At 47.7% G+C, this 26,652-nt stretch overlaps 2 protein-coding genes across 4 annotated transcripts; both read left to right on the forward strand.

The window, feature by feature from the left end:
- Positions 1–1,253: 1,253 nt before the first annotated feature.
- ZC3H11A (zinc finger CCCH-type containing 11A) lies at positions 1,254–20,462 on the forward strand. Of its 3 annotated transcripts, none has more exons than XM_082296174.1 (18): positions 1,254–1,378; positions 5,128–5,180; positions 6,335–6,524; positions 6,738–6,857; positions 7,598–7,721; positions 8,052–8,249; positions 8,462–8,578; positions 9,060–9,140; positions 9,401–9,511; positions 9,837–9,899; positions 10,080–10,181; positions 10,396–10,461; positions 11,065–11,559; positions 15,132–15,205; positions 15,868–16,174; positions 16,848–16,999; positions 17,738–17,805; positions 19,315–20,462. In XM_082296174.1, exons 3-18 carry the CDS (start codon positions 6,471–6,473, stop codon positions 19,589–19,591), a joined length of 2,409 nt encoding a protein of 802 aa, XP_082152300.1. In that variant the 5' UTR covers positions 1,254–1,378; positions 5,128–5,180; positions 6,335–6,470; the 3' UTR covers positions 19,592–20,462. The 3 variants fall into 3 exon arrangements, with proteins under 3 accessions (XP_082152300.1, XP_082152299.1, XP_082152301.1); XM_082296173.1 differs by having other exon boundaries at positions 1,287–1,378; positions 3,295–5,180; XM_082296175.1 differs by lacking the exon at positions 1,254–1,378 and having other exon boundaries at positions 1,435–5,180; positions 9,060–9,137.
- Positions 20,463–21,509: 1,047 nt separating this feature from the next.
- On the forward strand, positions 21,510–23,657 carry SNRPE (small nuclear ribonucleoprotein polypeptide E). The gene is made up of 5 exons (XM_082296182.1): positions 21,510–21,631; positions 21,977–22,003; positions 22,446–22,508; positions 22,704–22,782; positions 23,453–23,657. Exons 1-5 carry the CDS (start codon positions 21,578–21,580, stop codon positions 23,506–23,508), a joined length of 279 nt encoding a protein of 92 aa, XP_082152308.1. The 5' UTR covers positions 21,510–21,577; the 3' UTR covers positions 23,509–23,657.
- The last annotated feature ends 2,995 nt before the right edge of the window (positions 23,658–26,652 follow it).

The raw sequence follows: 26,652 nt of genomic DNA on the forward strand, positions 1-26,652 counted from the left end.
TCTTCTTCCACCGCCAAGTCCCCAGATTGCTGCCAAATGCCACCAAAATGGTGCTGCTGGGCCGTGAGGAGCTGCCCTGGATCAGGGATCCTCCTTTTCCCATTCCCAGTGCCGTACGTGGAGCTTCTGAGGTGATTCTTGGTGGAGTTGGGATCTCCAGCTCCTTGGGATCGGCTTCGAGCCACGTCCTGCTTCAACACCTGAGAGTCTTTGGCCTCCAAAGAGGCGATTTGTCCAGAAAAGAAGGAAAATGGGAAATAAAAGCACCCAGCCCCTTAAATCCTCTCATTCCCACTTAAATCCTCTCATTCCCACTTAAATCCTCCCATTCCCAAGCATTGATTGCACCGGAGCTGTTTTTTACAGAGAAGCAGCGTCTTCTCTGTGTCTTTAACACCTCCAGGGCCACGATGAGAAAATCCCGCTGGGTTGAAGAGAATTCAATCCAAAACATCTCCAAGCTGATCCTTGGAGCTGATTCCAAGCTACAGGAATGGGGTGTAAAAGCTTTGCTGGGCAGCATCACCCTCTTCTCTTCCCTGCTTTCCCAGGGAGGCATCCGCAACCACAGCTCTTAAATAAACACAATAAACACAACAGCCACAATTCCTCTCTTTTTTTTTCTTTTTCTTTTTTTTTTTGTGAACATAATCCGGGCTGGATGCCAAAAAAAAAAAAAGCCAAAAAAACCGGGTTGAAAACTCAAAATATCTTCCAGTTGGGAATTCACATCCCCTCAGGAGCGTGAGGGAGGGGATGGCACCTCAGGGGCTGTGGGCAGGGGGGCTCTGGCACAGAGTGGGGACCATTCTTGGAACACCAGGGGGAATTTCCTCATGGAAAGGGTGGCCAGGCTTTGGAAGGAGCTGCCCGGGGAGGTTTGGAGTCCCCCCATCCCTGGAGGTGACAAGGAAGGACTGGACGCGGCACTCAGTGCTCTGGGCTGTGGGTGACACGGTGGGGATGGCGAACAGGCTGATGATCCTGCAGCGATCCTCCAACCGAAATTCTGTGGGCGCAGGGCAGGGTGGAAGGACACGATCCTGTTCGCTTCACGGGGAAATGCTTTTCCCGCTTTTTGAAGCTTTTTGAGGGTTTTTTTCCCAAGGGCGGGGAAGCAAAAAACACAGAAAAACCAGCCCGCCCGCACCACCCCCTCTCCGTTTCCGGGGCCCGCCCGCCTTCTCCCTTCCCATCGGGCGGAAGCCGCCGGCGGTGAAGCCACTTCCGGCCGCCATCTTGGCCGCGGGCCCGCTGAGGCTGCGCGCGCGCCGGGCGCCATCTTTGAGCGGGGCACCGGGGACACGGCGGCGGCGGCGGCGGCCCCGGCGGATCGCGGGGACAGCGCGGCGGCGACACGGCGGCCCCCGGGGGCTCGGTAAAACTCCCTGATCGACCGTAAATAGAGCGCTTCGGAGCCCCGCGGCGGTTGTTGGGAGATGAGGGTGGGGGGGCTCCTGGCTCGGCCCCGGCTCCCCCCGCAAGGGCCCGCAGGCCGCGCGTCCCCCGCCGCGCTCTCCCCACAGCGGGAGCGGGGCGGTGAGGGGACCCCCGGGGTGAGGTGGGAGGAGGTGGAATTAGGGGGATTAGGTGGGAATAAAGCCGGGGTGAGGTGGGTTTCCTGCCCGCGGGGCTTTGGGGAGGGGGGAGCTGCGTGCCCGGGGTAGGCCCGAGGCCTTTCCACGGGACTCGGCCGCCCCCTCAGATTTGCGATCCCAGCGCAGGTGCTTTATAAATCTCCTTGTTTTCAGGTAAAACCTCGTTCCTTCCTGTTGTAGCAACGCGTCTGAGGGGCATTTCTAATGTAGTCACCTAATTGCTCCTCATTCCCCAAAAGAACTTCATGAGCTGAGTAACTCTGGATGCACCGGGTCTGAATTCCTCCCGTAGGTTGTTAAAACAACGCAATTGGGTGACGTTGTTGCGGTTTTCTTGTTTTTTAAAGGTTGGAGCTGAGAGGTTTCTGCTTTCTGCCGTCGATTTTTGTTGTGGGAACGCCAAAAGGAGGTTTTTGTTGTTGTTGTTGTGGTGTGTGGGGCCTCCAGGTTATTCCCAGAATTGCACTCAGGGTCACACTTCCCAAATAAAACCCGGCTTTATTTGGCTGTAAAAAAAAATAAAAGGAGATCTCCTGGGGAGTAAAGGGGTTTGGGGTTGAGTTTGGGCACACCTGAAGCAGAGCAGGTGGGCTGGAGGTGTTGCTGGATGTGTCCAGGTGTTCCAGGAGTTCTCCAGGGAAAACTTCCTGGTGGTGTCACTTCCCGGCTCCAATGACACCTTTCCAAGGGGCTGCTTCCAAGGGAAATCGAGTCCCTTTGGGATTTAATAAAACATTCCAGTGAAAAGGAGGAATTATCCCAGGAAATCTCTGCCAGGCCCTGGGGTTGAGCTCAGAAATAGGGAAAAAAAATTGAGATTATTTTCTTCAATTATTCCTGTCTTATCCAGGAGTGGATGTAGCAGCTTCCTTTAGTTTGGGATTGATTCCTGAGGAGGAAAAGCTGGTGGACAGTGAAAAAATGGCTGGAAAGGGAGTTAAAATGTGTAATTCCTGGTGCTCTTCCTTCTTGATAAACGGGGGTGAATCATCAAATGTTGTTGTCAGGAATTAAAGGCACAAATGGAGCAGCAGGAAGAGGCTTTTCCAGGGGAATCAGGGGACTTTAAACCCGAGAATTCCCCGCAGGGAGGTTCAAGAAAGCTTCTCTCGGGTGTTTTTATGTATTTTCCCTTCAAAAATATAAAGTTGGTGTTGGTTTTTTGGCCTGGTTTTTCCTGACCCTCAGCTACTGCATTTTTTATTTATTTGACTTTATTTTTTTTTTTACAAAAAATTGGTTTGAAAATATTCTCCTACAAAATTTGAAATGTGTTCTGGACAAGAAAGGGTTTAAAATTCTCGTTAATTTTAATTAATTCGAGACCTGCTGGGTGCACCAGAGTTACTCATTTTTATTTGGATTTTCATTTTTTTTTTGATTGCCACCTTGACACCAGTTTAAAATGCAAGGGAAAAAGGAAAAAAAAAAAAAGGGTTTTAATGAACCTTTTTTATAATTAAATTACCTTGATGGAGTTTAGAACTCTGAGGGGTTTTCATTGGGAGGTTTTTTTGTGGGGTTTTTTGGTTGGGTTTTTTTTTCTGTTGTTGTTCTTTATTTTAAAGCTTTGCTTTATTCCCACTCTTTAAACAAGATTCAGAGTCTGAACAGGAATGTGGGAAAAATGTGGAAGGCAAAATGCTGATGTAGTTTATAAAGGAATTAAATCTGAAGGGATTTTCTTTCCCCCCAGGGTGGTGGATATAGGAATGTTGCATTTTAGGTGTGTCTGACTGCCTGAGGAAAGGAAATGCCACCTTCCAGACTGGGAATTCCTCCTGATTTGGGTTTGAATTCCTGCTCTCAGCCAGGAATGGCCCCTAATTCCCACGGATTTAAGTGTTGGCTTGAGCAAACTGAAGAATTCAGGCTTGAAATTTAATTTTAACTCCCGACAGCGTTGGGAAAACACCTGGAAAAACGTTGAACTTCCACAAGAAGGAGCTCCAGGAATTTTTAGGAGTAGATTGCCAGGAATCTCCATGACCCCAAGTCTGGTTTTGAAGGTCCAAAGTGAATTAACCCCGTGGAGATGGAAGAAGGGGAGGAAACCCTGCACTTAATTCCTGTTTTATTCCCTTGGTCAAGCAGTCAAAAAAACCCCACAACCCAATTACTAATACAAGAACCCAACTTTTCCTCTCTTTATTTTAGATTTGGGAAAATTCCCTGCCAAAAAAAAAAAAAAAATCCTGGGAAAATTCACTAGTGTTTGTGTGAGTAAAAGGTTCCAAGCATTTATTCTTAACCTGTAAAGAACAATTTCACTGAGTTTTGTCCCCCCCCTAAAGAGTCAGAAATCCTTTGCACAGAAATGTGAGAGGGGTAAATTTACTTTTATTTGGATTTTAGCTGGTCTGGTTGCAAGTGTGGAAAAGAAACCTAAAAATCTGATTTTTTTTTTTTTAAATAAGAATATCCAAAAGAAATGTGTGATTTCACATTCAAAAAATACCCAATAAACCCATTTTTTGGTGGCACCAAAAACCCAAGCAGCTGCTGAATCAGATCCAAACCATTGGATAAGGATGGATAAATGGATTAGGGAACAGCACACGATGCCAAAATTGTAAGATTTGATGGAAAACCAACAAAGTCCCAATCCAAATTCCCAATCCGTGCAGCCATACCGCTCCCAAAGCAACTCCCTGCTTTCCCAGAGCTTGCTGCATCCCTGAGCTGCTCCCTGCTTTTCCTTGGATGCACTTCCTGATGAGGGCAGAGCCGTTCCCAGGGGATGGATGGGTGTGGATGGATGTGTTTGTCCCTCGTGCTGTCCGTGTGTCCCCACATTGCCTCTCACAATCCATCACCTTGACCTCACCTCGTCCAAAATTACGGAAATAATCTCATTTTTCTGCCCAGTTTTCTCCCAAACGAGAGACTTTGCCTGCAGTTTGATGTGGGAAATGGGCTAAAATCGCTGATTTTTTGCTGGTTTTCTCCCTGACTTTGCTATCCCTCCCTCTTTTGGGGTGTGTATAAACACATTTGTGGGTTTATACACACGATTATTTGGGGGGGGGGGGGTTTGCTGTACAGGTCATAAAGACGGGGGAAGGTTTTTGTGTTTTCTTAATAGGTGAAGAAATCTTGGAAGACCCGAAATTGCAACTTACTGAATTAAATAATTAAAAAAAAATTTAAAAAAAAAAAAAAAAAAATTAGAAATTCCCCAGCTGTGGAAGATGGAGCCTCATTTTTGCAGCCACTTTGAATCCCGAGTTCATCTTTAAAAAAGGCGCTGGGGCTTTTTAAAAATTTTTTTTGTTGGTTCTTTTTTTATGGTTCTTTTTGGTTTTTATTTTTTTGTTTTTTTTTTGGAAGAGCTAAAATATCCCTGGCTGTCTCCAGTGTGACAGTATTCCAATGGACTTGATTCCTCCATTAGTTTGTCAGATTGTTTTAAGAGCACCTCAGAGTTTGGAATTGTGGAATTGTTGGCTGAGAGGTTCCCTTGGAATTGTGAGGAGGAAAATTCTGTCTGCCCCTTTGTTATTCATTCACGGACTCCTTCGGCCTACAGGAGAAGGGAACTGCATGGCTGGGAAGATCAAAGCCTGTGCTGAACGTGGCCAGGTGGGTGAGTCCCAAAAATCCTCTGGGATTGGGAAAAAATCCGGGATGCAGCACTTGGATTCCATGGAAATGATCAGTGAGCTGTTAAAATCAATTAATGGTGGTATTTCCAATTAATGTTGTTGAGATGTGAAGGCTCGGTGTTGAGCTGTGATGTTATGATGTGATTATTATTAATACCCAACGATTAAAGTTTCATTTCAGATGGGAAATCATCGATTATATTAATCATAGAACGTGGAATAATACATGATCATAATAAAATGTTGTCATGTCGTTGAGAACTCAGAATTACGACCAATTTTTTTTTTTTAAACTTGGGTCACACCCTAAAATTAAAGTTTAATTTCCAGCGGGAAAGAAGAAGTGATATTAATAATATAACGTGAAACAAGAGGTGAAAATAACACAATATTATGGTATTATTGATGGCTCAAAATTGCACCCAATTTTTGAAGAAATTGGGTCACACCCTAAAATTAAAGTTGAATTTCAAATGGGAAATAATAGGTGATAGTATAATATCATCATGTCATTGATAACTCAGAATGACACCCAATTTTTGAAGAAATTGGGTCACTTTTGGGTCACACCTTAAAATTAAAGTTGAATTTCAAATGGGAGATAATACATTAATAATATAGTAGGAAATAATATGTGATAATAATAGAATGTTACCATATTATTGAGAACTCCAAATTACACCCAATTTTTGAAGAAATTGGGTTGCTTTTGGGTCACACCCTAAAATTAAAGTTTCATTTCAAGTAGGAAATAATAGATGATATTAATAATGCAAAATAATAGATGATAATAATCAAATATTACTGTATCATTGGTAACTCAGAATGACACCCAATTTTTGAAGAAGTGGCTCTATTTTGGGTCACACCCTAAGTTTTTTCTGCCTCAAGACACACAACTGTTATTAAGGTCACGGCATCGAATTTGTGCAGACAAAATTCCTGCAGTTTTGGACAAATCTGACCAAAAATCTCTCTGCATTTCCCATTTTAAAAACAGAATTGCAGACAAATTCAGCTTCGTTTTTGTGCCCAGCTGATTTCCAGTCATTGCCTCCCTCCAAAGATGAATTTGTTAAATAGGAAACAACTCTAAAACCAATCATTTTTGTGCATGATCCCTTTCTTTAGGGTTACTTTTAAAAAGAAGCTTTCACTGCTAAACCAGGAGAAACCTTTGAGTACCAGGAAGCGAAGCCAATTCTTGCCCAGGCTGGAGGAAGACCCTGAGAGCAAAACCCTGAGCTTTTCCAAGGATTTCTGCAGCATGTCCAACCACGGAGACGACTGCTACTTCTTCTTCTATTCCACGTGCAACAAGGTGAGTCTGGATCGAATTCCCTTCTCAATTCTTTCATTCCCTCCTCCTTCTCAATCCAGGAGCGCCCAAAATGCGATGAAACAAATTCCTCTTAATTAATTAATTCATTAATTCATTCATTACTCCGCTCCCAACCCTTAAAAAGGGGGATTTTTTTTAAGCTGCTTGCTTTTCCCATCCCTGGTTTTGTTGCTGATTTCCTGTGGATTTCAGGGAGACAGCTGTGCCTTCCGCCACTGTGAAGCCGCCCTGGGAAGCGAGACCGTCTGCACCCTGTGGCAGGAGGGGCGTTGCTTCAGGAATGTCTGCAGGTTCAGGCACATGGAAATCGACGTGAGTGTTCCCTAAAAAATAACCTCTCCTCATCCCAAAACCTTGACAGCACTTCCCAGCGATTTTGGGAAGGGTGAGGAGGGCATAAATGTGCTTTTCCGTCAGAGATTTAGAGGGATTTAGGTTGCTAGGAGGGAGGTGGAGGAGGGGGAAAAAAAAAAAAAATCCATTTTTAAGGTGTTTCCCGGCAGGAAATGTTGGTGTGAAGTGCTGTTATTCCCAAAATTTTTGCCAGAGCGACCACGTGGATCCCATTGCTTAAATGGAGTGGGAAACAGGTTATTCCTGAGAGCTGGAAAATGGCCCTGTCAGGGCTCTTCTGCCTTGAATTTCTCCACAAAACTTTATCCTGACCTTTTGGAATTGTACAGAAAAAAAGATGGGAAGGAGCTAAAACTCTGAAAGATAAATTCAGGTTGATTTCACCAGCAGTTGAAATCTGAACATGGAAATATTTCCTGTGAATAATCCCATTCTTTTGGATTTTGCATTAATTTAATCCTGAATTTCTGTGTGACAGTCTCCTGTCTTCTCCACCTGAACAACAGCAAAGCAAATCCAGATAACACCCACTTTTTCCAGCCTAGAAAACCTCCTTTCTAAGCCCTAAAATACTTCCAGTGAGAAGCTGCCCTCTGCAATGACATTTCACCCCTTCCCTGTGGCCTGTTGGGAACCTGAGTCTGTTTGTAGATCCAAGGCAGAATTCCCTGAGCTTGGATTTGGGATTTTTCCCTCAGAAAAAGAGGAGTGAGATCGCTTGTTACTGGGAGAACCAGCCAGGAGGCTGCCAGAAGCACAACTGTGCTTTCCACCACACCAAGGGACGTTACGTGGACGGGCTCTTCCTACCCCCGAGCAAAAGTGAGTTTTTCACCTCTTTTCTCCTTGAAATATTCATGAATTAATGGTGGATATTCCTTAAAATGATGGGGAGGCTCAAGGAACTGGTGGCTTCTGGCTGAAGGAGAGGTTTGCAGTCACGGGAACGGAGTGAAATTCGGAGTTTGGAATTTTTATGCCGCTCTGTGCTTTGTGATTTTTGCTTTTTAAAGTTCCTTTCCTCCCCTCTCCTTTGATCCCTTTCTGGCTGGGGAATAAGGAACCGGATCTGGGCGTGTTTTCTTATCAAATCTGCAACGTTTGGGGTCAAAGTTTAGAGTTTCTGAGTCAGGTTTGATTTTGCTGTTCCAGCCACTCTTCCAAGTCCCCCCGAGGCTGCGGAGGACGAGGTGAAAATGGTGCAGATGCAGCAGAACAAACTCTCTGTGCAGTCCAACCCTTCCCCACAGCTCAGGGGGGTGATGAAAGTGGAAAACTCCGAGAATGTCCCGAGTCCCACCCATCCCCCAGTCGTCATCAACGCTGCAGATGATGATGAAGATGATGATGGTGAGAAATCTTGAATTATTTAGAATGTTCCTGCTTTAAATCAAAACAGAAATCGCAAAATGTGTGGATTTTGCAGTGGTTTAAGCCACAGAGAAGAGCTCCTGAATGTTTTTATGGATTGAAATATTGGGTGAACCATCTGAAAATGAAAAATCTTGGCTAAATCCCTGCTCCAGAAGTGAATTAATTTGGAGTTTCATTTTCCCTTCCAGACCAGCTTTCGGAAGAAGGAGAAGAAACCAAAACCCCAGTCCAGCCACCAACCACAGAAACCCACAATGGACTGAGGGTGATTTCCACCAGGAAATCCAATTCCAGTGCAAAGCAAGGTATTCCAAGAGCTGCAGGAGGAGGGATTGGGAGGAGAATTGGACAATGAAAAGCAAAATATTCCTAAAATACAACAGAACTCAGGGATGCTGAATGGAATCCGGGAGTTCATTCCCACCTGATCGTGTTCCCCAAGCAGGGAAAATCCTTCTGGCTTGGTTTTGTGGGACAAAATAGAGTTTAAGTGGAGTTTAAAGAGTTTAAGTGGAGTTTAAAGAGTTTAAGTGGAGTTTAGATGTCTGCAGATGTGCCTTCAAGCACTGTGGAAATCCATATCCAAGTGATAAAGGAATCTTTAATCCCTCTCCATGAATTAGTGCTTAAAAGTGTGGATTTTCCCCTGGAGGGTGAAAAAAAAGGAGTTTTCCAAAATCCCAACTGTTCTGGGGGTTTTTAATTGCTGAGGAGTGTTGACAGGGTTTATCCCAAATACTTTGGGAAGAATTGACCTCAAGTTCCTGAATTACTCTCTGCTTCCAGATGACAACTTAAATTTCGGGATAAAAACCCTGGAAGAGATCAAACTGAAGAAACTCAAGGAAAAAGCCAAAAAACAAGGTGGTGAGTTAATATCCTTAATATCCCTCCTTTCTTATCCGTCTGCCTTCTCTTCATCCTTGGCTTTAATCCTAATTTTCCTTGGATAATTTGCAAGAGAAAGAATTTTTTTGGCACTCTCGGGAGCTCCTGCAGGGACAGCCTTCCATGTTTTTTGAGGGGGGGGCTTACTCTGGCCTGTTTTCCCAGTCCTGCTTGGAATTCCAAGGGCAAATCAAGGGAAATTGCTAAATATCCTGATTTTTCCATGTTTTTCCATGCAGAAGGTCCTTCAGGAGTAGCTGTGGATCCCCTCCAAGCCCGGAGCATTCCCGTGCCGGAGAAGGAAAACGTCCGGACTGTGCTGAGAACTGTGACCCTCTCCTCAAAGGAAGGTAATCCCAAATCCCAAAATTCCCATTCCACGGCTCCTAACCCAAATTATTGATCATTAGGATAATTCACACATGTGGTGCTGCTTTTTCCTGATTTTAATTTCCAAGGCTGTGGTTGTGTTGGAAAAGTTTGGAATTTGTAGGTGCTGGATTTGTTTGGAATTAAAGCTCAGGAAGTTTTATCACCGAAACCATTTCTCCTCCCAGTCCTTCTTTCAATTCCTGTGGTTTGGCTGCCAGAAAATGTCATTTTTTGGGATAAGAGCTGGAATTGGGATGGTTTTCCTGATTTTCTGTGTACTGAAGAGATCCTTCTTTATTTTAGGGGAGGACCCTGTGATCCAGCTGAATCTTCCTGACAGACTGGGAAAAAGGAAAACCCTCATGGGTGAGAGCTTTTTGTGAAGTATTGACAGCAAAACCAGCAAATTCTCTTAGCAACCAAACACCACAAATATTTTAAAAATAAAATCGACCTGGGAGGATTCAGATTCCTGGGGGATTGTTCTTAAACCCTCCAGCAGAGGAATAATTCTGAAAGAATTTCTCATTTTGTGTCTTTCTGAAGCTGGGAAAACTTTCCTTCCCCTGAGGAGGAACGTTGCTGACAGGCTGGGGAGGAAGGCAGAGCTGCAGGGAAATGCTGACAAGGCCCCAAAGAGAGGCACAGGTACCAAACACTCCTGGATTTCCCGCCTGGAATTTCTCTCCAGGTTTTCTGTCGGGATTTTCTGTTCCTCCTTTCTCCTCACGGTTCTTTTTGCACCTTGGTTTGAGGGCTCATGGTCCCTCTGAATCCTGCTGAGGTTCTCTCCTGTCTTGTTTCCCACACAAAGTTGGGATTTCTGCCACTTTTTTAACTTTTCCTGGTTGTTTTTTTTTAGTTCAAGTCCTCAAGTCCCTGAAGGAGAGGCTGGGGCTGCCCTCTGAGCAGAGCAGCACAGAGACAGGTAAAAATTGGATTTGGAATATTCCTTCCCTTTTTTTTTTTCTCTTCCCAAGAACTCCTATGCAACCTTAAATTGTTAATTTTAAAGGATAACTGGCTCTGCTTTTCCAAATCCAAGTGGTTTAAAGGAGGGAGAGAACTTTATTGTTAAGGGAATTGGGATTGTTCATCCTGGAGAGGAGAAGTTTTGGGGTGATCTCACTGTGGCCTGAAGGGAGCCTGCAGGAAAGGTGGGGAGAGAATATTTCCAAGGCATGGAGTGCCAGGACAAGGGGAATGGCTTCACACTGATGGGGAATAGGTTTAGATGGGATATTGGGATGGAATTGTTCCCTGGGAGGGTGGGGAGGAGCTGGGATGGAATTCCCAGAGAAGCTGTGGCTGCCCCTGGATTCCTGGCAGTGTCCAAGGCCGGGTTGGAGCACCCTGGGATAGTGAAAGGTGTCCCTGGATGATCCTTAAGGTCCTTCCCACCCAAGGCTACACTGAGAGCCCTCAATCCCAAATTCCCTCAATGCTGGGAGAAATTTTGGAGACTTTTCCCAAAATCCTTGGACTCCCTTTAACTGCCGCTTCTCGCCGGCTTTGATTTTGCTGAATACAGACAAAGCTGCCAAACCCATCGAGGAGATCCGGGTGAAAACCCTGGAGGAAATCCGTCTGGAAAGAGCCAACCAGAGGCGAGGGGAACCCCCAGCCAAAATCCCAGGAGAAGGCAGGAAAACAGAAGATCCCAACCCCGGAGCCAGATCCTCCCCGGCCGTCCGCATCAAATCCCTGGCGGGAGCCCTGGCAGAGAAAAACCACAAGAGGCTGGGAGAAGAGAAGGAAAAACCCGAGGAATTCTCCAGCAAAGCCAAAGCTGAGGCTGATCCTGGGAAACAGAACATTCCTGCCCCAGCTGTGGTGGGAAGGGTGCAGCTGGCAGAGCCGGGAAGAGCCAAAGCGGCCGGAGAAGTGCGGATCAAAACCTTGGAGGAGATCAAGAGGGAGAAAGCCCTGAGGATGCAGCAGAGTGGGGAGAACGTTCCTGCTCCTCCTGCCCCGCCCGAGCCAGCCCTGAGGGGCAGGAAACTGCTCCGGGTCACCAAGGTCATAGGTGAGGAGGGAGCTGCTTCCCCTTGGCAGCAAATCCCCATTTACTCAGGAATCGCTTGGAGTTTTCCTTCCGCCGGCGCTTGAGGAGTTTCAGGCTCCAGAGTTGGAAGGATCATGAATTTTCCATGAATTTTCCATGAATTTCCGTGTGTTTCCCACTGGAAAACTCATTCCTTGAGGAGCTTTCAGGCTCCAGATTTAAAAGGATCACGGGATTCTCCATGAATTCCATGAATTTCTCTGTTTCCCACTGGAAAATTCATTCCTTGAGGAGCTTTCAGGCTCCAGATTTAAAAGGATCATGGGATTCTCCATGAATTCCATGAATTTCTCTGTTTCCCACTGGAAAATTCATTCCTTGAGGAGCTTTCAGGTTCCAGATTTAAAAGGATCACGGGATTCTCCATGAATTCCATGAATTTCTGTGTGTTTCCCACTGGAAAATTCACTCCTTGAGTTTTCAAGCTCCAGAGTTGGAAGGATCACGGGATTTTCCATGAATTCCATGAATTTCTGTGTTTTCCACTGGAAAATTCACTCCTTGAGGAGCTTTAAGGCTCCAGAATTGGAAGGATCACGGGATTTTCCATGAACTCCATGAATTTCCACTGGAAAATTCACTCCTTGAGGATCTTTCAGGCTCCAGAGTTAAAAGGATCATGGGATTCTCCATGAATTCCATGAATTTTGTGTGTTTCCCACTGGAAAATTGATTCCTGGAGGAGCTTTCAGGCTCCAGAGTTGGAAGGATCACGGGATTCTCCATGAATTTCCATGTGTTTTCCACTGGAAAATTCATTCCTTGAGGAGCTTTCAAGCTCCAGATTTAAAAGGATCACGGGATTCTCCATGAATTCCATGAATTTTGTGTGTTTCCCATTGGAAAATTGATTCCTTGAGGAGCTTTCAGGCTCCAGAATTGGAAGGATCATGAATTTTCCATGAATTTCCGTGTGTTTCCCACTGGAAAATTCATTGCATGAGTTTTCAAGCTCCAGAGTTAAAAGGATCACGGGATTCTCCATGAATTCCATGAATTTCTGTGTGTTTCCCACTGGAAAATTGATTCCTTGAGGAGCTTTCAGGCTCCAGATTTAAAAGGATCATGGGATTTTCCATGAATTCCATGAATTTCCGTGTGTTTTCCGCTGGAAAATTCACTCCTTGAGGAGCTTTCAGGCTCCAGAATTGGAAGGATCACGGGATTTTCCATGAATTCCATGAATTTCTGTGTTTTCCACTGGAAAATTCACTCCTTGAGGATCTTTCAGGCTCCAGAGTTAAAAGGATCATGGGATTCTCCATGAATTCCATGAATTTTGTGTGTTTCCCACTGGAAAATTGATTCCTGGAGGAGCTTTCAGGCTCCAGAGTTGGAAGGATCACGGGATTCTCCATAAATTCCATGAATTTCTCTGTTTCCCACTGGAAAACTCATTCCTTGAGGAGCTTTCAGGCTCCAGATTTAAAAGGATCATGGGATTTTCCATGAATTCCATGAATTTCCGTGTGTTTCCCACTGGAAAATTCACTCCTTGAGGAGCTTTCAGGCTCCAGAATTGGAAGGATCACGGGATTTTCCATGAATTCCATGAATTTCTGTGTTTTCCACTGGAAAATTCACTCCTTGAGGATCTTTCAGGCTCCAGAGTTAAAAGGATCATGGGATTCTCCATGAATTCCATGAATTTTGTGTGTTTCCCACTGGAAAATTGATTCCTGGAGGAGCTTTCAGGCTCCAGAGTTGGAAGGATCACGGGATTCTCCATGAATTTCCATGTGTTTTCCACTGGAAAATTCATTCCTTGAGGAGCTTTCAAGCTCCAGATTTAAAAGGATCACGGGATTCTCCATGAATTCCATGAATTTTGTGTGTTTCCCATTGGAAAATTGATTCCTTGAGGAGCTTTCAGGCTCCAGAATTGGAAGGATCATGAATTTTCCATGAATTTCCGTGTGTTTCCCACTGGAAAATTCATTGCATGAGTTTTCAAGCTCCAGAGTTAAAAGGATCACGGGATTCTCCATGAATTCCATGAATTTCTGTGTGTTTCCCACTGGAAAATTGATTCCTTGAGGAGCTTTCAGGCTCCAGATTTAAAAGGATCATGGGATTTTCCATGAATTCCATGAATTTCCGTGTGTTTTCCGCTGGAAAATTCACTCCTTGAGGAGCTTTCAGGCTCCAGAATTGGAAGGATCACGGGATTTTCCATGAATTCCATGAATTTCTGTGTTTTCCACTGGAAAATTCACTCCTTGAGGATCTTTCAGGCTCCAGAGTTAAAAGGATCATGGGATTCTCCATGAATTCCATGAATTTTGTGTGTTTCCCACTGGAAAATTGATTCCTGGAGGAGCTTTCAGGCTCCAGAGTTGGAAGGATCACGGGATTCTCCATAAATTCCATGAATTTCTCTGTTTCCCACTGGAAAACTCATTCCTTGAGGAGCTTTCAGGCTCCAGATTTAAAAGGATCATGGGATTTTCCATGAATTCCATGAATTTCCGTGTGTTTCCCACTGGAAAATTCACTCCTTGAGGAGCTTTCAGGCTCCAGAATTGGAAGGATCACGGGATTTTCCATGAATTCCATGAATTTCTGTGTTTTCCACTGGAAAATTCACTCCTTGAGGATCTTTCAGGCTCCAGAGTTAAAAGGATCATGGGATTCTCCATGAATTCCATGAATTTTGTGTGTTTCCCACTGGAAAATTGATTCCTGGAGGAGCTTTCAGGCTCCAGAGTTGGAAGGATCACGGGATTCTCCATGAATTTCCATGTGTTTTCCACTGGAAAATTCATTCCTTGAGGAGCTTTCAAGCTCCAGATTTAAAAGGATCACGGGATTCTCCATGAATTCCATGAATTTTGTGTGTTTCCCATTGGAAAATTGATTCCTTGAGGAGCTTTCAGGCTCCAGAATTGGAAGGATCATGAATTTTCCATGAATTTCCGTGTGTTTCCCACTGGAAAATTCATTGCATGAGTTTTCAAGCTCCAGAGTTAAAAGGATCACGGGATTCTCCATGAATTCCATGAATTTCTGTGTTTTCCACTGGAAAATTGATTCCTTGAGGAGCTTTCAGGCTCCAGAGTTAAAAGGATCACGGGATTCTCCATGAATTCCATGAATTTCTGTGTTTTCCACTGGAAAATTCACTCCTTGAGGAGCTTTCAGGCTCCAGAGTTAAAAGGATCACGGGATTTTCCATGAATTCCATGACTTTTTGTGTTTCCCACTGGAAAATTCACTCCTTAAGGAGTTTCATAGTCTCATTCCCACCTTGCTTTTTTCTGGCCTGGCTTTGTGGGGTCTTCCCTGTGCTGGAATCCATTCCATTCCTCTTTGGAATATTTTTTGGGAAGGGTTTCTCAACTCCTGACCACGAGGGCATTAAAAATCTCATTTTTAAGGTGCTTTAATCCATGGAAAAAGAGATGATGGCACTGAGGGAGAGAGAAAATCCTGCAGGAATTGCTTCCTGTTACTAAAAATAGGGAAATAAAACCCCCCCAAGGTGATTTATTTCTACTTTGGACCAATTTTTTTATGTTTTCCTTGGTTTAAAGCACCTGGAAGAGAAGAAAAAATGATCGTGGAGCTGAACAAACCTTCCCCCAAAGGAGTCTCTGCACCTGCTGAGGTGAGTCTGAACAGATTTAGAATGAAACCCTCAAATTCTGATCAATTTGGGCAGAAAATGACACATTTCCCAAATAATTTTGGCACGTTTTGTTTCCTATTCTTTACTTTTTCCCACTTTTCCTCATTTGGGAATTCATTAAATGCTGTCAGTTTGATCAGTAAAATTCCCAGAAAACACATCCCCCCCTTAGAATTAATTAAGTACTTAATTTGAACTCATTAATCTGATTATACCTGACAATGAATAAGACCCACAGGTGGGGAAAATATTTTTGTTTTCAGTGATTTTTCCCTGGCAAACTTTTAAAATCCCCAACTGAATATTTTAATCCCAAAAATTGGAATTTTAGAGGAAATCAGGCTCTGGGGGGGAGGAGGAGCTTGGATGGCTTTACCTTCCCTAAAATCCTTGGATAGGCTCCAGCCAGAGCCTCCTGCTCCATTAAAACTTGGGGGTTTTTTTGGGAATTGCAGTTTTAAAACTGCATTTTCATGGCAGGGATCTCATTTTATGCCAAAAAAATACTGGATTTCCACCGTGCCCCATGGAGCCATTCTGGAGGGATTGCCCCTCAAAATTCCTTAATGAATCCACAGATTTTTATCCCTAGATTTTTATCCTAATAACCCTCCTGGGATCTTTTTTTTCCCCCTCCTCAGAATGCAGGGAATTCTGGAGTTCAGGTGAAGAGCCTGGAGGAAATCATGTGGGAGAAGCGTCAGCTGAAGCAACGCCAGGAGGAGAAACTCCAGAAAGGAGCTGGGCCAATTCCAGCTGAAAAACCCGAAAAAAACAAGGAAAAAACTCCAGGATCAGGGAGCCCCGAATCTGCTGTGGGATCAGCTCATCAGCTGGGCAGGAGGAAAGTGGTGAAATTCCAGGAGGACGGGCTGGGAAACCCGGAGAAGGATCCTGCAGCATCTCCAGGGAAAAAGGGAGCTCAGGTGCTGGAGAGGAAAGCTAAAAGTAGGTGTTGGGTGTTCCCTTTGGGAATGTTCTGGGAAAAGGGCTTGGGGTTTTTGGTGAGAAAACTCAGGGTGAGGTCATTCCCAGCCTGGAATGCCAGGGAATGTGGGCAGCAGGGAGGGGAGGGGGAGATGTGGAATGCTGGAGCTCCTACCAGATAAGGAAGGTTGGGAATATCTGGAGCAAATCCAGAGAAGGGATTTGCTGAAGAGACTGGAGCTCATTCCCTGTGGAGACAGGGTGGGAATGTTGGGAATGTTCAGGCTGGGGAAGAGAAGAATCTGGGGAGACTTCCGAGCCTTTTCCAGGAGATAAACTCCAGGAGAGCTGGAGAGGGACTTGGGATGGAGGGACAGGACACAGGGAATGGCTTCCCACTGCCAGAGGGCAGGGCTGGGTGGGATATTGGGATGCAATTCCTCCCTGTGGTGCTGGGGAGGGAATGGGGTGGAATTCCCAGAGAATCCATGGCTGCCCCATCCCTGGGAGTGCCCAAGGCCAGGCTGGAGCAGCCTGGGATAGGGAAAAGCATCCCTGGAACACACAGGGTGACCCTGGATGATCCTTAAAGTCCCTCCCACCTCAACCCATCCTGGAATTCTGGGATTCTGAAGCAATCCTGATTTGTTTTTTCACCCCGAGCTGGATCATTCCTCTCTTCCCTTCATTGCAGCCAAATCCAAGGTGTGCCTGAAGCCTCTGGATGGCAAAGCCTCCCCCAAGCAGCCCCTGAAGAGGAAGGGTCCCGAGGGCCACCCCCCGGCCGTGGTGGCAGTGAAACCCCTCAGTGCCACCAGCGGGGACACCAAGGAGCCCTCAGCCAAGGTAAAGCCAAATTCCTGGGAAAAACCTGGAAAAAACCTGGAAAAAACCTGGAAAAAACCTGGAAAAAACCTGGAACCTCCCCAGCTCTCTGGTGCCTTTTAACCCCCCCCAGAAGTGTCAGGGGAGCAGCACATTCCTGCTTTGGAAGCATCTCCTTCATTATTCCCTGCTGGGATTTGTGAAGGGTTTCATCCCTTAAAAGGGAAAAAATTCCTTAAAAAAAAGGCAGAAAATTCCTCATTTCAGGAATACCCTGGGTTCACTATTTTGGTGAAGCAGCAAAGGAAGAATCTCCTAAAATATTGCATTTTTATATGGTGACTTTTTGGGGTTTATTTTCAGGGACTTTGGGGTTTCTTCTCAGTGACTTTTTTTCAGGGACTTTGAGGTTTCTTTTCAGGGATTTTTTTAGGATTTCTTCCCAGTGACTTTTTGAGGTTTGGGGACTTTTTGGGGGTTGTTTTCAGGGACTTTGGGATTTCTTTTCAGTGACTCTGAGGTTTCTTTTTGGTGCCTTTGGGGGTTTCTTTTTGGTACCTTTGGGGGTTTCTTTTTGGTACCTTTGGGGTTTCTTTTCAGTGACTTTGAGGTTTCTTTTCAGAGATTCTTTAGGATTTCTTCCCAGTGACTTTTTAGGGTTTGGTGACTTTTTGGGGGTTGTTTTCATTGCCTTTAGGGTTTCTTTTATATATTTATAAAAATTATCCTGCTTTTCTTTCTCCTCCTTTTCCTTCCCAGGCTGTGGTTCCAGCTCCTCCAGAGGACAACCCGGCCTCCATCCCTCGGAGAGAAAATTCCCAGAGCAGGTAACAGCAATCCCAGCTTGTCCTTGTCCTTCCTGATCCCTGGGATCGGATGTGGGGTCGTCCACGTGTGGAAAATCAGAATTTTAAGGAAATTGGTGCCAAAATCCAACAAAAACAACAACAAAAGAATTGTTGGAATGAATTCCTGGAGCAGCAGAACTTGTTAAGGGATTTTCTAAAAATGCTGTGCTTGGGTACAGCTTTTGAGTGGCTTTTTGGGATTTCTTTCCAGAGTCTTTTGGGTTTTTTTTTTTTTCAGGGACTTTGGGGTTTATTTTCAGAGATTTTTTTTTAGGATTTCTTCCCAGTGACTTTTTGGGGTTTGGTGACTTTTTGGGGGTTGTTTTCATTGACTTTGGGGTTTCTTTTCAATGACTCTGAGGTTTCTTTTCAATGACTTTGGGGTTTCTTTCCAGTGACTTTTTTGGGGTTTTTCTCAGTGATTTTTGGGGTTCTTTCCAGTGACTTTGCAGTTTCTTTTCAGTGACTTTTTGGAGGTTTTTTTCAGTGACTTTGGAATTTTTCTGGTGACTTTTTGGGGTTTATTTTCAGGGACTTTGGGGTTTCTTCTCAGTGGCTTTTTTTTGAGGACTTTGAGGTTTCTTTTCAGGGATTTTTTTAGGATTTCTTCCCAGTGACTTTTTGGGGTTTGGTGACTTTTTGGGGGTTGTTTTCAGGGACTTTGGGATTTCTTTTCAGTGACTCTGAGGTTTCTTTTTGGTGCCTTTGGGGTTTCTTTTTGGTGCCTTTGGGGTTTCTTTTTGGTGCCTTTGGGGTTTCTTTTTGGTACCTTTGGGGTTTCTTTTCAGTGACTTTTTTGGGGCTTTTTTCAGTGACTTTGAGGTTTCTTTTCAGAGATTTTTTTAGGATTTCTTCCCAGTGACTTTTTGGGGGTTGTTTTCAGTGCCTTTGGGGTTTCTTTTCAATGACTTTGGGGTTTCTTTCCAGTGACTTTTTTGGGGTTTTTCTCAGTGATTTTTGGGGTTCTTTCCAGTGACTTTGCAGTTTCTTTTCAGTGACTTTTTGGAGGTTTTTTTCAGTGACTTTGGAGTTTTTCTGGTGACTTTTTGGGGTGTTTTTCAGGGACTGGGGTTTATTTTCAGTGGCTTTTTGGGGTTTCTTTTCAGCACCTTTGGGGTTTCTTTTCAGCATCTTTGGGGTTTCTTTCCAGTGACTTTTCAGTGTTTTTTTCCAGTGATTTTGGGGTTTCTTTTCAGTACCTTTTTGGAGTTCCAGTGCCTTCTTTGAATCTCTTTTAAATGACTTCCTGGGATTTTTTTTTTCCCCAGTGACTTTTTGGGTTTTCTTCTCACCCCTTCTCCCCTCAACTTCCACCTCTTATTTCCTCATACCCAAACTCCCAACTGCTCCAGCTCATCCTAAACTTCCCAAACCCTAATCCCAACCTCCCAAATTCCCTCCATCACCACCCCCATGGGAACATTCACCTGGTAAACCCCACCTAAGGAACATCCCACGCTGATTTTCCCTTTTCCTTGTTTCTCCCAGCCCTGAGCTGCACGTGGGGAGCCAGGCAGATTCCCTGGCACAGTCAGAGGTGTCCGGCTCCTCCTCCTCCTCCTCCTCCTCCTCCCTGGAAGTTCCGGTGAAGCTGCGGCGCCTCAGCTCCACCAGCTCCTCCAAACCCTCCCTGTCCGTGGAGGACGACTTTGAGAAGCTCATCTGGGAGATCTCAGGAGGAAAACTGGAAGCAGAAATCGACTTGGATCCAGGGAAAGATGAGGATGATCTCCTGCTGGAACTCTCGGAGATGATTGACAGCTGAGATGGGCAGGGTTGGGTTGGTTTTTTTTTTTTTAAAAAAAAAAAAACCCAAAAAAAAGACACACCACCAAAAAAAAAAAAAAAAAAAAGGAAAATTCCTTCCCCCACATCCTGTAAATGTTGTTGGATCCGTGGAGGAGATGCTTTTCCTGGCTCGAAGCACAGTTGGATTGTTAGGAATAGGCAGAATGTGCACTCAGTTATCCCGAAATTCCGGGCCCAGCTGATCCCGAGGCTGTGCCGGCGGCTCCTCCCACACAGCAGAGGACAAAGCACTTGGAATTCTCTTGGGAGGACACAGATCCCATCTCCAGAGGCATCCCAGGATGGGATCAAAGCTCCCCCTCATCCCCCTGGCCAGTGAATCCCCAAAAAAGCCTGGAGTTACTATGTCAACTCTGGAATTGATGGATGGACGCTGCCTTTGGACTGGGAATCGAGGGCAATTCGGGAGAGGGAGCAGCTGAGCCAGGATTTTGGACCAAACACTGCCAGGGTGAGCCTGACTTGGAATTTCCAGGGGGAATTTTTCCTCGTGGCCACCGGGGATCCTGCGATGGGCAACCAAAATTCCTTTGGCTGCCTGCAGGAATTTGGGAAAGCCAGGATTGCTTCAAGTGCCTCTGGTTCTGAGGATCCCTCCCCTGCTGAAGGACTGCAATGAGCCTCCCCCATCCAGCTGGAATCATTTTGGGAGGGAGGAAAAGCACCTGGAAGGTTCTGCCCCCCCCCTCCCCAGCTGTTTCCCTCTTTTCCAACCCGCTGGAGCTGGGATTTGATGGAATCCCCGTGGGGTTTTTTTGTGTAAATATTTTATTCTTCCATTTTATATTTGTATGATTGTATTTAAGGGATTAAAGGTAGGCTGCTCACGCTCGTGTCTGTGCAGATCCCTCTGCTTTGCCGTGCTTTGTTTAAGGAATGGGGTTCAACAGAGTGTTAATTACCAATTAATGAGGCCCAGCAGGAGGGGTGCAGTCGTCCCTCTGTGGTGGACAAGAGCAAGAAAAAAAAAAGTACTAACACCCTAAAATAATAACAAAACCCCCCTAATAATAGCAAGAAAAAACCATACTAACACCCTAAAGTAATAACAGAAACCCCCTAATAAATAGCAAGAAAGAAACCATACTAACACCCTAAAATAATAACAAAACCCCCCTAATAATAGCAAGAAAAACCATACTAATACCCTAAAGTGATAACAGAAACCCCCTAATAAATAGCAAGAAAAAATGTACTAACAACCTAAAATAATAACAAAACAATAATAGCAAGAAAAAATGCACTAACAACCTAAAATAATAACAAAACCCCCCTAATAATAGCAAGAAAAAACCATACTAATACCCTAAAGTGATAACAGAAACCCCCTAATAAATAGCAAGAAAAAATGTACTAACAACCTAAAATAATAACAAAACAATAATAGCAAGAAAAAATGCACTAACAACCTAAAATAATAACAAAACCCCCCTAATAATAGCAAGAAAAAAAATGTACTAACAACCTAAAGTAATAACAAAAACCCCCTAATAATAGCAAGAAAAAAACCATACTAAAAACCAAAAAACTCCAGAAAATAACTATAAAAAACCTTATATAAAAAAACACCCTCCCGCTGCCCTCACACACACCGCCACTATCCCACAGTGCCCCGCGCGCTCCTCCAGCCCCTCGCACCGCCACTATCCCACAGTGCCCCGCGCGCTCCTCCAGCCCCTCGCACCGCCACTATCCCACAGTGCCCCGCGCGCTCCTCCAGCCCCTCGCACCGCCACTATCCCACAGTGCCCCGCGCGCTCCTCCAGCCCCTCGCACCGCCACTATCCCACAGTGCCCCGCGCGCTCCTCCAGCCCCTCGCACCGCCACTATCCCACAGTGCCCCGCGCGCTCCTCCAGCCCCTCGCACCGCCACTATCCCACAGTGCCCCGCGCGCCGCCGTCCCCTCACGCCGCCGCTCTCCCGGCGGGCCCCGAGCAGCCATGGCGTACCGCGGGCAGGGCCAGAAGGTGCAGAAGGTGATGGTGCAGCCCATCGTATCCTGCCTCGAGTCCCTCAGGGAGCCGGAGGAGCGCGGGGAGGCCGCGGGGAGCGCGGGGTTGGCGGGCGGGTTTCATCACCCGGGTAACGGCTCCACCCGCGGCCTTCGTTCCTGAGGGTCCCACCCCACGGGCAGTTCGCGTTTCAGCTCTCAGGAGCCGCGGTCTTCACCCCTGAGGATCGCGGGTTTCACTCGCCGGGGCTCGTGGGTTTCACCCTTCAGGGATGGGGGTTTCAGCTCCTGAGGGTCGCCGGTTTCACCCCGCGGGGGTCGCGGGTTCCCTGCCCGGGCTGTGCCCGAGGGCTCCTGGCTGTGCTGTGCCCTTAACGCTCGGCTCCAGAACCTGATCTTCCGCTACCTGCAGAACGTGAGTACCGGCAATGGGCGGCCCCGGGGCTTGGCCGCCGCGTCACGGGATGGTTTGGGTTGGAAGGGACCTGAAAAATCCCACCCAGGGACACCTCCCACCATCCCAGGCTGCTCCAGCCTGGCCTCGGGCACTTCCAGGGATGGGACATGCAACGGATTCTCTGGGAATTCCACCCCAGAGAGGAATTCCTTCCCAATCTCCACTTCAAATCCCCTTTCTTTGCCTTCCAAACCATTTAAACTGTGAGGGGAGTGCCTGCTGCTCCTTGATCCTACAAACCAGTGCGATAATCCCATGGAACCCCACAACGACTTGGGGTGGGGAGGGACCTTCAAACCCCCCAAAAGCCGAGAACAGAGCAGAGACCCCTCAGAGCTGCTGACCAAACCCCTTGGGGGGTTCCCATCCCTGATTTTCTCTCCCTCTCCGTGACCTGCAGAGATCCAGGATCCAGGTGTGGCTCTACGAGCAGGTGAACATGAGGATAGAAGGCTGCATCATTGTGAGTGCCACCATCCCCTTGTCCCCCCCGTCTTTTGAGGGGCTTCTCCCCCCCTCACGAACCCATTCCTTCCTTGTTTTCCATGGAAAATCCACCCTGGGGCTGGGAATGGTTCTGTTTCTCCCAGGAATTGCAGGGTTTGGGGGTCGTTGGTGGGTTTGAGGTCCCTGACTGAGCTCGGTGCTGCTTTGCCAGGGCTTTGATGAGTACATGAACCTGGTGCTGGATGATGCCGAGGAAATTCACTCCAAAACCAAATCCAGGAAGCAGCTGGGTAGGTCAAAGGGGGGTGGGGGGAGCCTGGAATTTGGGTGTGGGGCCGGGAATGTGGCTGTGGGAGCTCGGGAGCTGGGTGTGGGGCCTGGAACTGCAGGTGTTGGAGCCGAAAAAGTCAGGTGTGGAACCTGGAATGCAGCTGTGGGAGCCTGGGATGTGGATGTGGGAGGTGAAATGCAGGTTTGGGATCCGAAATCCAGGTGTTGGAGCCTAAAGATCCAGCTGTTGGATCTGAAAGGGAGGTGTGGGAGCCTGGAACCCACGTGTGGGACCTCAAATCCAGGTGTGGGACCTCAAATCCAGGTGTTGGGAGCCTGGAACCTGCACGTGGGACCTCAGATCCGGGTGTGGGATGTGAAATCCAGATGTGGGACCTGGGATCAAGATTTGGAACGTGAAATCCGGGTGTGGGAGCCAGGAACCTGGATGTGGGACCTCAAATCCAGGTGTTGGGAGCTGGAATCCAGCTGTGGGATCCCGGAATCCAGCTGTGGAAGCTGAAATCCAGGTCTAGGACCTGAAACCTGGGTGTGGCACCTCAATCCAGCTGTGGCACCTCAATCCAGCTGTGGGAGCCCCAATTCCCAATCCCAGGGTGGGCCGGGCTGTGCTCTGGGGCCCTTCCATCCCAAAGCATTCCCACATTCCCTGTTCCCGTTGGATTCCAGGTCGGATCATGCTGAAGGGGGACAACATCACCCTCCTGCAGAGCGTCTCCAGTTAGGATTTGGCTGTTGCCAGCTTGGAAAAGTGGGATTGGCATGGGCTGGGAGCTCTGGGAAAGCGGGATTGTGCCACAGGTGAAAATTCCCGCCTTCCCTTGGGAATTGTTTTTTGTAGTTCGAGGCTTTCTTTGGGAAATAAAACGTTTTTCACAAAACCTGGGAATGGGATTTCAGTCTCTGGGTTGGGGGAAAATGGGGGGGGGGGGAAACATTTTCCAGGGGGTTTTCCCTGTGGGATTGGATAATCCTGGGAGTCCTGGATCCTGGAGCTTCAGGTTTTCCCAAACCAACCCCTTTATCCCCGAACCAATCCTTTCTTCCCAAAAAGAACCTTTTTTCCCCAAACCAATCCCTTTTTCCCAAGGAAACGCTTCCCATTCGTCCCCCAAACCGCGGCTCTGCCTCACCCGGGGGCGGCTCCCGGGATTTTCCCCCTTCCATCCTTCCCAGCTGGGACTCCTTTCCCGAGCCACGGGCCGGGAGCAGGGAATTGTGCTGGAATTCTGCTGGAATTCTGCCCGGAGCATCCCAAATTCTTGCCGGAACGGGAAGAAGCTTCCAAAGGGCTCCGACAGAAGGGGGAGCTGCGGGCTCGGCTCTCCCCGATCCCGTTCCCAATCCCAGCAGGAATTCGCGGCTCCCGGACAAGCCGGGAGGAACCGAAATTCCCGGGATCCAGCGGCTTCCCGGGATGAGGAGGAGGAGGAGCAGGGCAGAGATTCCAGGGGGGCTCCGCTTTTCCCAACCCCCTTTCCTTGGATTTTCTGCCTCCTCAGAGCCTCCCGTGCTCTCGCTTTTCCAGAGGGTGGGAATTCCCTCCAGGGCAGGGCTCGGGGGAGGGGGTGGGGGTAGAGCGACCTTTGGAAGGAATTCCTGGAGGAAATTCCTGGAACACCCCAAAACGCGGGATCAGCTCACTGGGATGTGGGGTCCTGGCACAAATCCCACCTCGGGGCGATCCCACATCTCCAGGAATGGGAATTCCCATTTCCTGCCTCCTTTCCCAGCTCTCCCAAACCCCAAATCCAGCCGGGGCCACTTTTAGGTTTTCCCAGTGTCAGATTTATGGGAAAAGAGCTCCTTTTCCCTAAAAACGGAATGTTTCAGCCCCATTCCTGTCCAAGGGGATAAATCCAAGCTCTTGGGATCCCATCCTGGAATGCCAGGCAGGGAGAAACCCCCCCAGGCCCCGCTGGGGCTCTCAGGGTTCGATTTTTTTCCCATTTTTTTCCCTTTGGATAAATATTTGTCCCCTTTTCTCCGCTTGGCGTTGGAAATCTGGGAAAACGCAGCTTTTCCCTCCCTCTGGCACTCGGGAATTGCCCATCCCGGTCCTTTTGGGAGGTGGGAATCTCTGAGCTGGTGGAAGGAGGAAGAGGAGGCAGAGAGGTCCTGCTTTTCCAGGCCAGGAATATTTGGTGGGATTCGATGATTTATGGGATGATTTTATATCTTGGAACCCAAATCCCAGAATTCCTGCACCTCTCAGAGGTGTCATCCCATTCCCACTCGGGTTGTGTGGGATTCAGGATCCATCCCGGGGCAGGACATGGATCTGTGGTCAAACACCTTCCAAATCCTGGGAATTGCCTTCGGGAATTCCCATTTTCCAGGCCTGGAACCTCAACGAGCGCTCGGGGAGGGGGGAGCTGAGGCTGTGTGGGGTCAAGGAGGGCAAATCCCGCTGCAATCCCACAGAATTCCCTTCTCCCCGCACCGCGCTCCAGCCGGGAGCGGCATTCCCGGCGCTGCGATGTTTTAGGGATCGCGATCCTAAAAATAAAGGCGGCCAGGAGAAGGTCGGGAGCTCCAAACGCGGCACCGGCCAGGCTTGGAAAACGCGGCTGGAGAGGGGGGAGAGAGCTCGGGATCCCTTCCCGAATTCCCTGCTGCTCCCATTCCCGCCCCACGCGCGGGGCTGGCAATTCTTTGGGATTGGTTTTCCCGTTTGTTTGGGGTTTTTTCTCCTCCGTGGCCAACAAAGCCGCTCCTCTCTTTGGGGTCGGGGCCCGCCGCGAGCCGCCGCAGGGAATTTGTCCTTTTTTTCCCCCTAAAATCCTTGCGGAATTCCCAAAAATCCCGCTCTGCGCTGTCCCGGCAGCGGCCGCCTCAGGGTCGGGGCTTGGCAGCTCCTCCCAGCCGGACCCTCCAGGGGCACCGTTCCCATTGTTTGGGAAACCTTGGAAAAATCCACCCTCCCTGCCCCGGCAGCCGCGGCCCCTCCCGATCCAGCGGGATGGATCCTCTGGAATTCTCCTCCCTCTGCCCGTTCCGAACGGGACTGGTTTTACTGGGATTGCTCCACTTCCCGGTTTTTCCTTCCCGGTGGTTCCTGGGCTCTTGTGAGGAATTGGATGGGGTGAGGAGTTGGATGGGCTGAGAGATCTCAGTGCCTGAGGGGTTTTAGGGGCTGAGGGATCTTGCAGGGTGGCCCTTATAGGATCAGAAAGGAATCTTAGGGGATTTTACACACCGGGATGCTACAAAACGGGGGAATTCGGGAATTCAGCCAGGAGGGGACACCCAGCTCTCCCGGCCGTGGCTGGTGGCACCTTCAGAGCCTCTCCGTGTCCTTGTCACCCCACAGAGACCCCAAAGCCGCTCTGGGGGGCCCTGCAGGTGTTGGGGGCCCGGGAAGGAGGGGGAGCCCCGTTTTGGGGGGGAGTGAAGGCAGCACGGCCCCATATCCGCCCCCTGAGGGGTTTGGGGGCAGCTGGGGCCCGGCAGAGCCGCTGCTCACCCCGAAATTCAGTTTGGGGGCCCGGCAGAGCCTTTATCAGCCGGGAGCCTTTATCTGCAGAGCCGGTTCTGATAAGGAGGAAGTGAGATAAAGATCGGAGGCCGAGGGGGGCAGGGGGAAAGAGGTGGGAGCTCTGTGGGAGAGGAAATTGTTCGGGGGGAGTGGTGTGAGTGTGAGTGTGAGAGTGTGAGTGTGAGTGTGTGAGTGTGTGAGTGTGTGAGAGTGTGAGTGTGAGTGTGAGAGTGTGAGAGTGTGAGTGTGAGTGTGTGAGAGTGTGAGTGTGAGAGTGTGAGTGTGAGAGAGTGAGTGTGAGAGTGTGAGAGTGTGAGTGTGAGAGTGTGAGTGTGAGAGAGTGAGTGTGAGTGTGAGAGTGTGAGTGTGAGAGTGTGAGTGTGAGAGAGTG

This window comes from Coloeus monedula (assembly GCF_965178545.1).
Source record: "Coloeus monedula genome assembly, chromosome: 23".
Classification (NCBI taxonomy): domain Eukaryota; kingdom Metazoa; phylum Chordata; class Aves; order Passeriformes; family Corvidae; genus Coloeus; species Coloeus monedula.

Excerpts from the sequence above, each read along its gene's own strand:
- SNRPE (XM_082296182.1), top strand. The coding sequence starts at position 21,578 with ATGGCGTACCGCGGGCAGGGCCAGAAGGTGCAGAAGGTGATGGTGCAG. Across the intron at positions 22,509-22,703 it reads GGATAGAAGGCTGCATCATT|GGCTTTGATGAGTACATGAA; the intron begins GTGAGTGCCACC and ends CTGCTTTGCCAG. Across the intron at positions 22,783-23,452 it reads CAAATCCAGGAAGCAGCTGG|GTCGGATCATGCTGAAGGGG; the intron begins GTAGGTCAAAGG and ends GTTGGATTCCAG.
- ZC3H11A (XM_082296174.1), top strand. The coding sequence starts at position 6,471 with ATGTCCAACCACGGAGACGACTGCTACTTCTTCTTCTATTCCACGTGC. Across the intron at positions 8,250-8,461 it reads TGATGATGAAGATGATGATG|ACCAGCTTTCGGAAGAAGGA; the intron begins GTGAGAAATCTT and ends TTTCCCTTCCAG. Across the intron at positions 10,462-11,064 it reads GCAGAGCAGCACAGAGACAG|ACAAAGCTGCCAAACCCATC; the intron begins GTAAAAATTGGA and ends TGCTGAATACAG.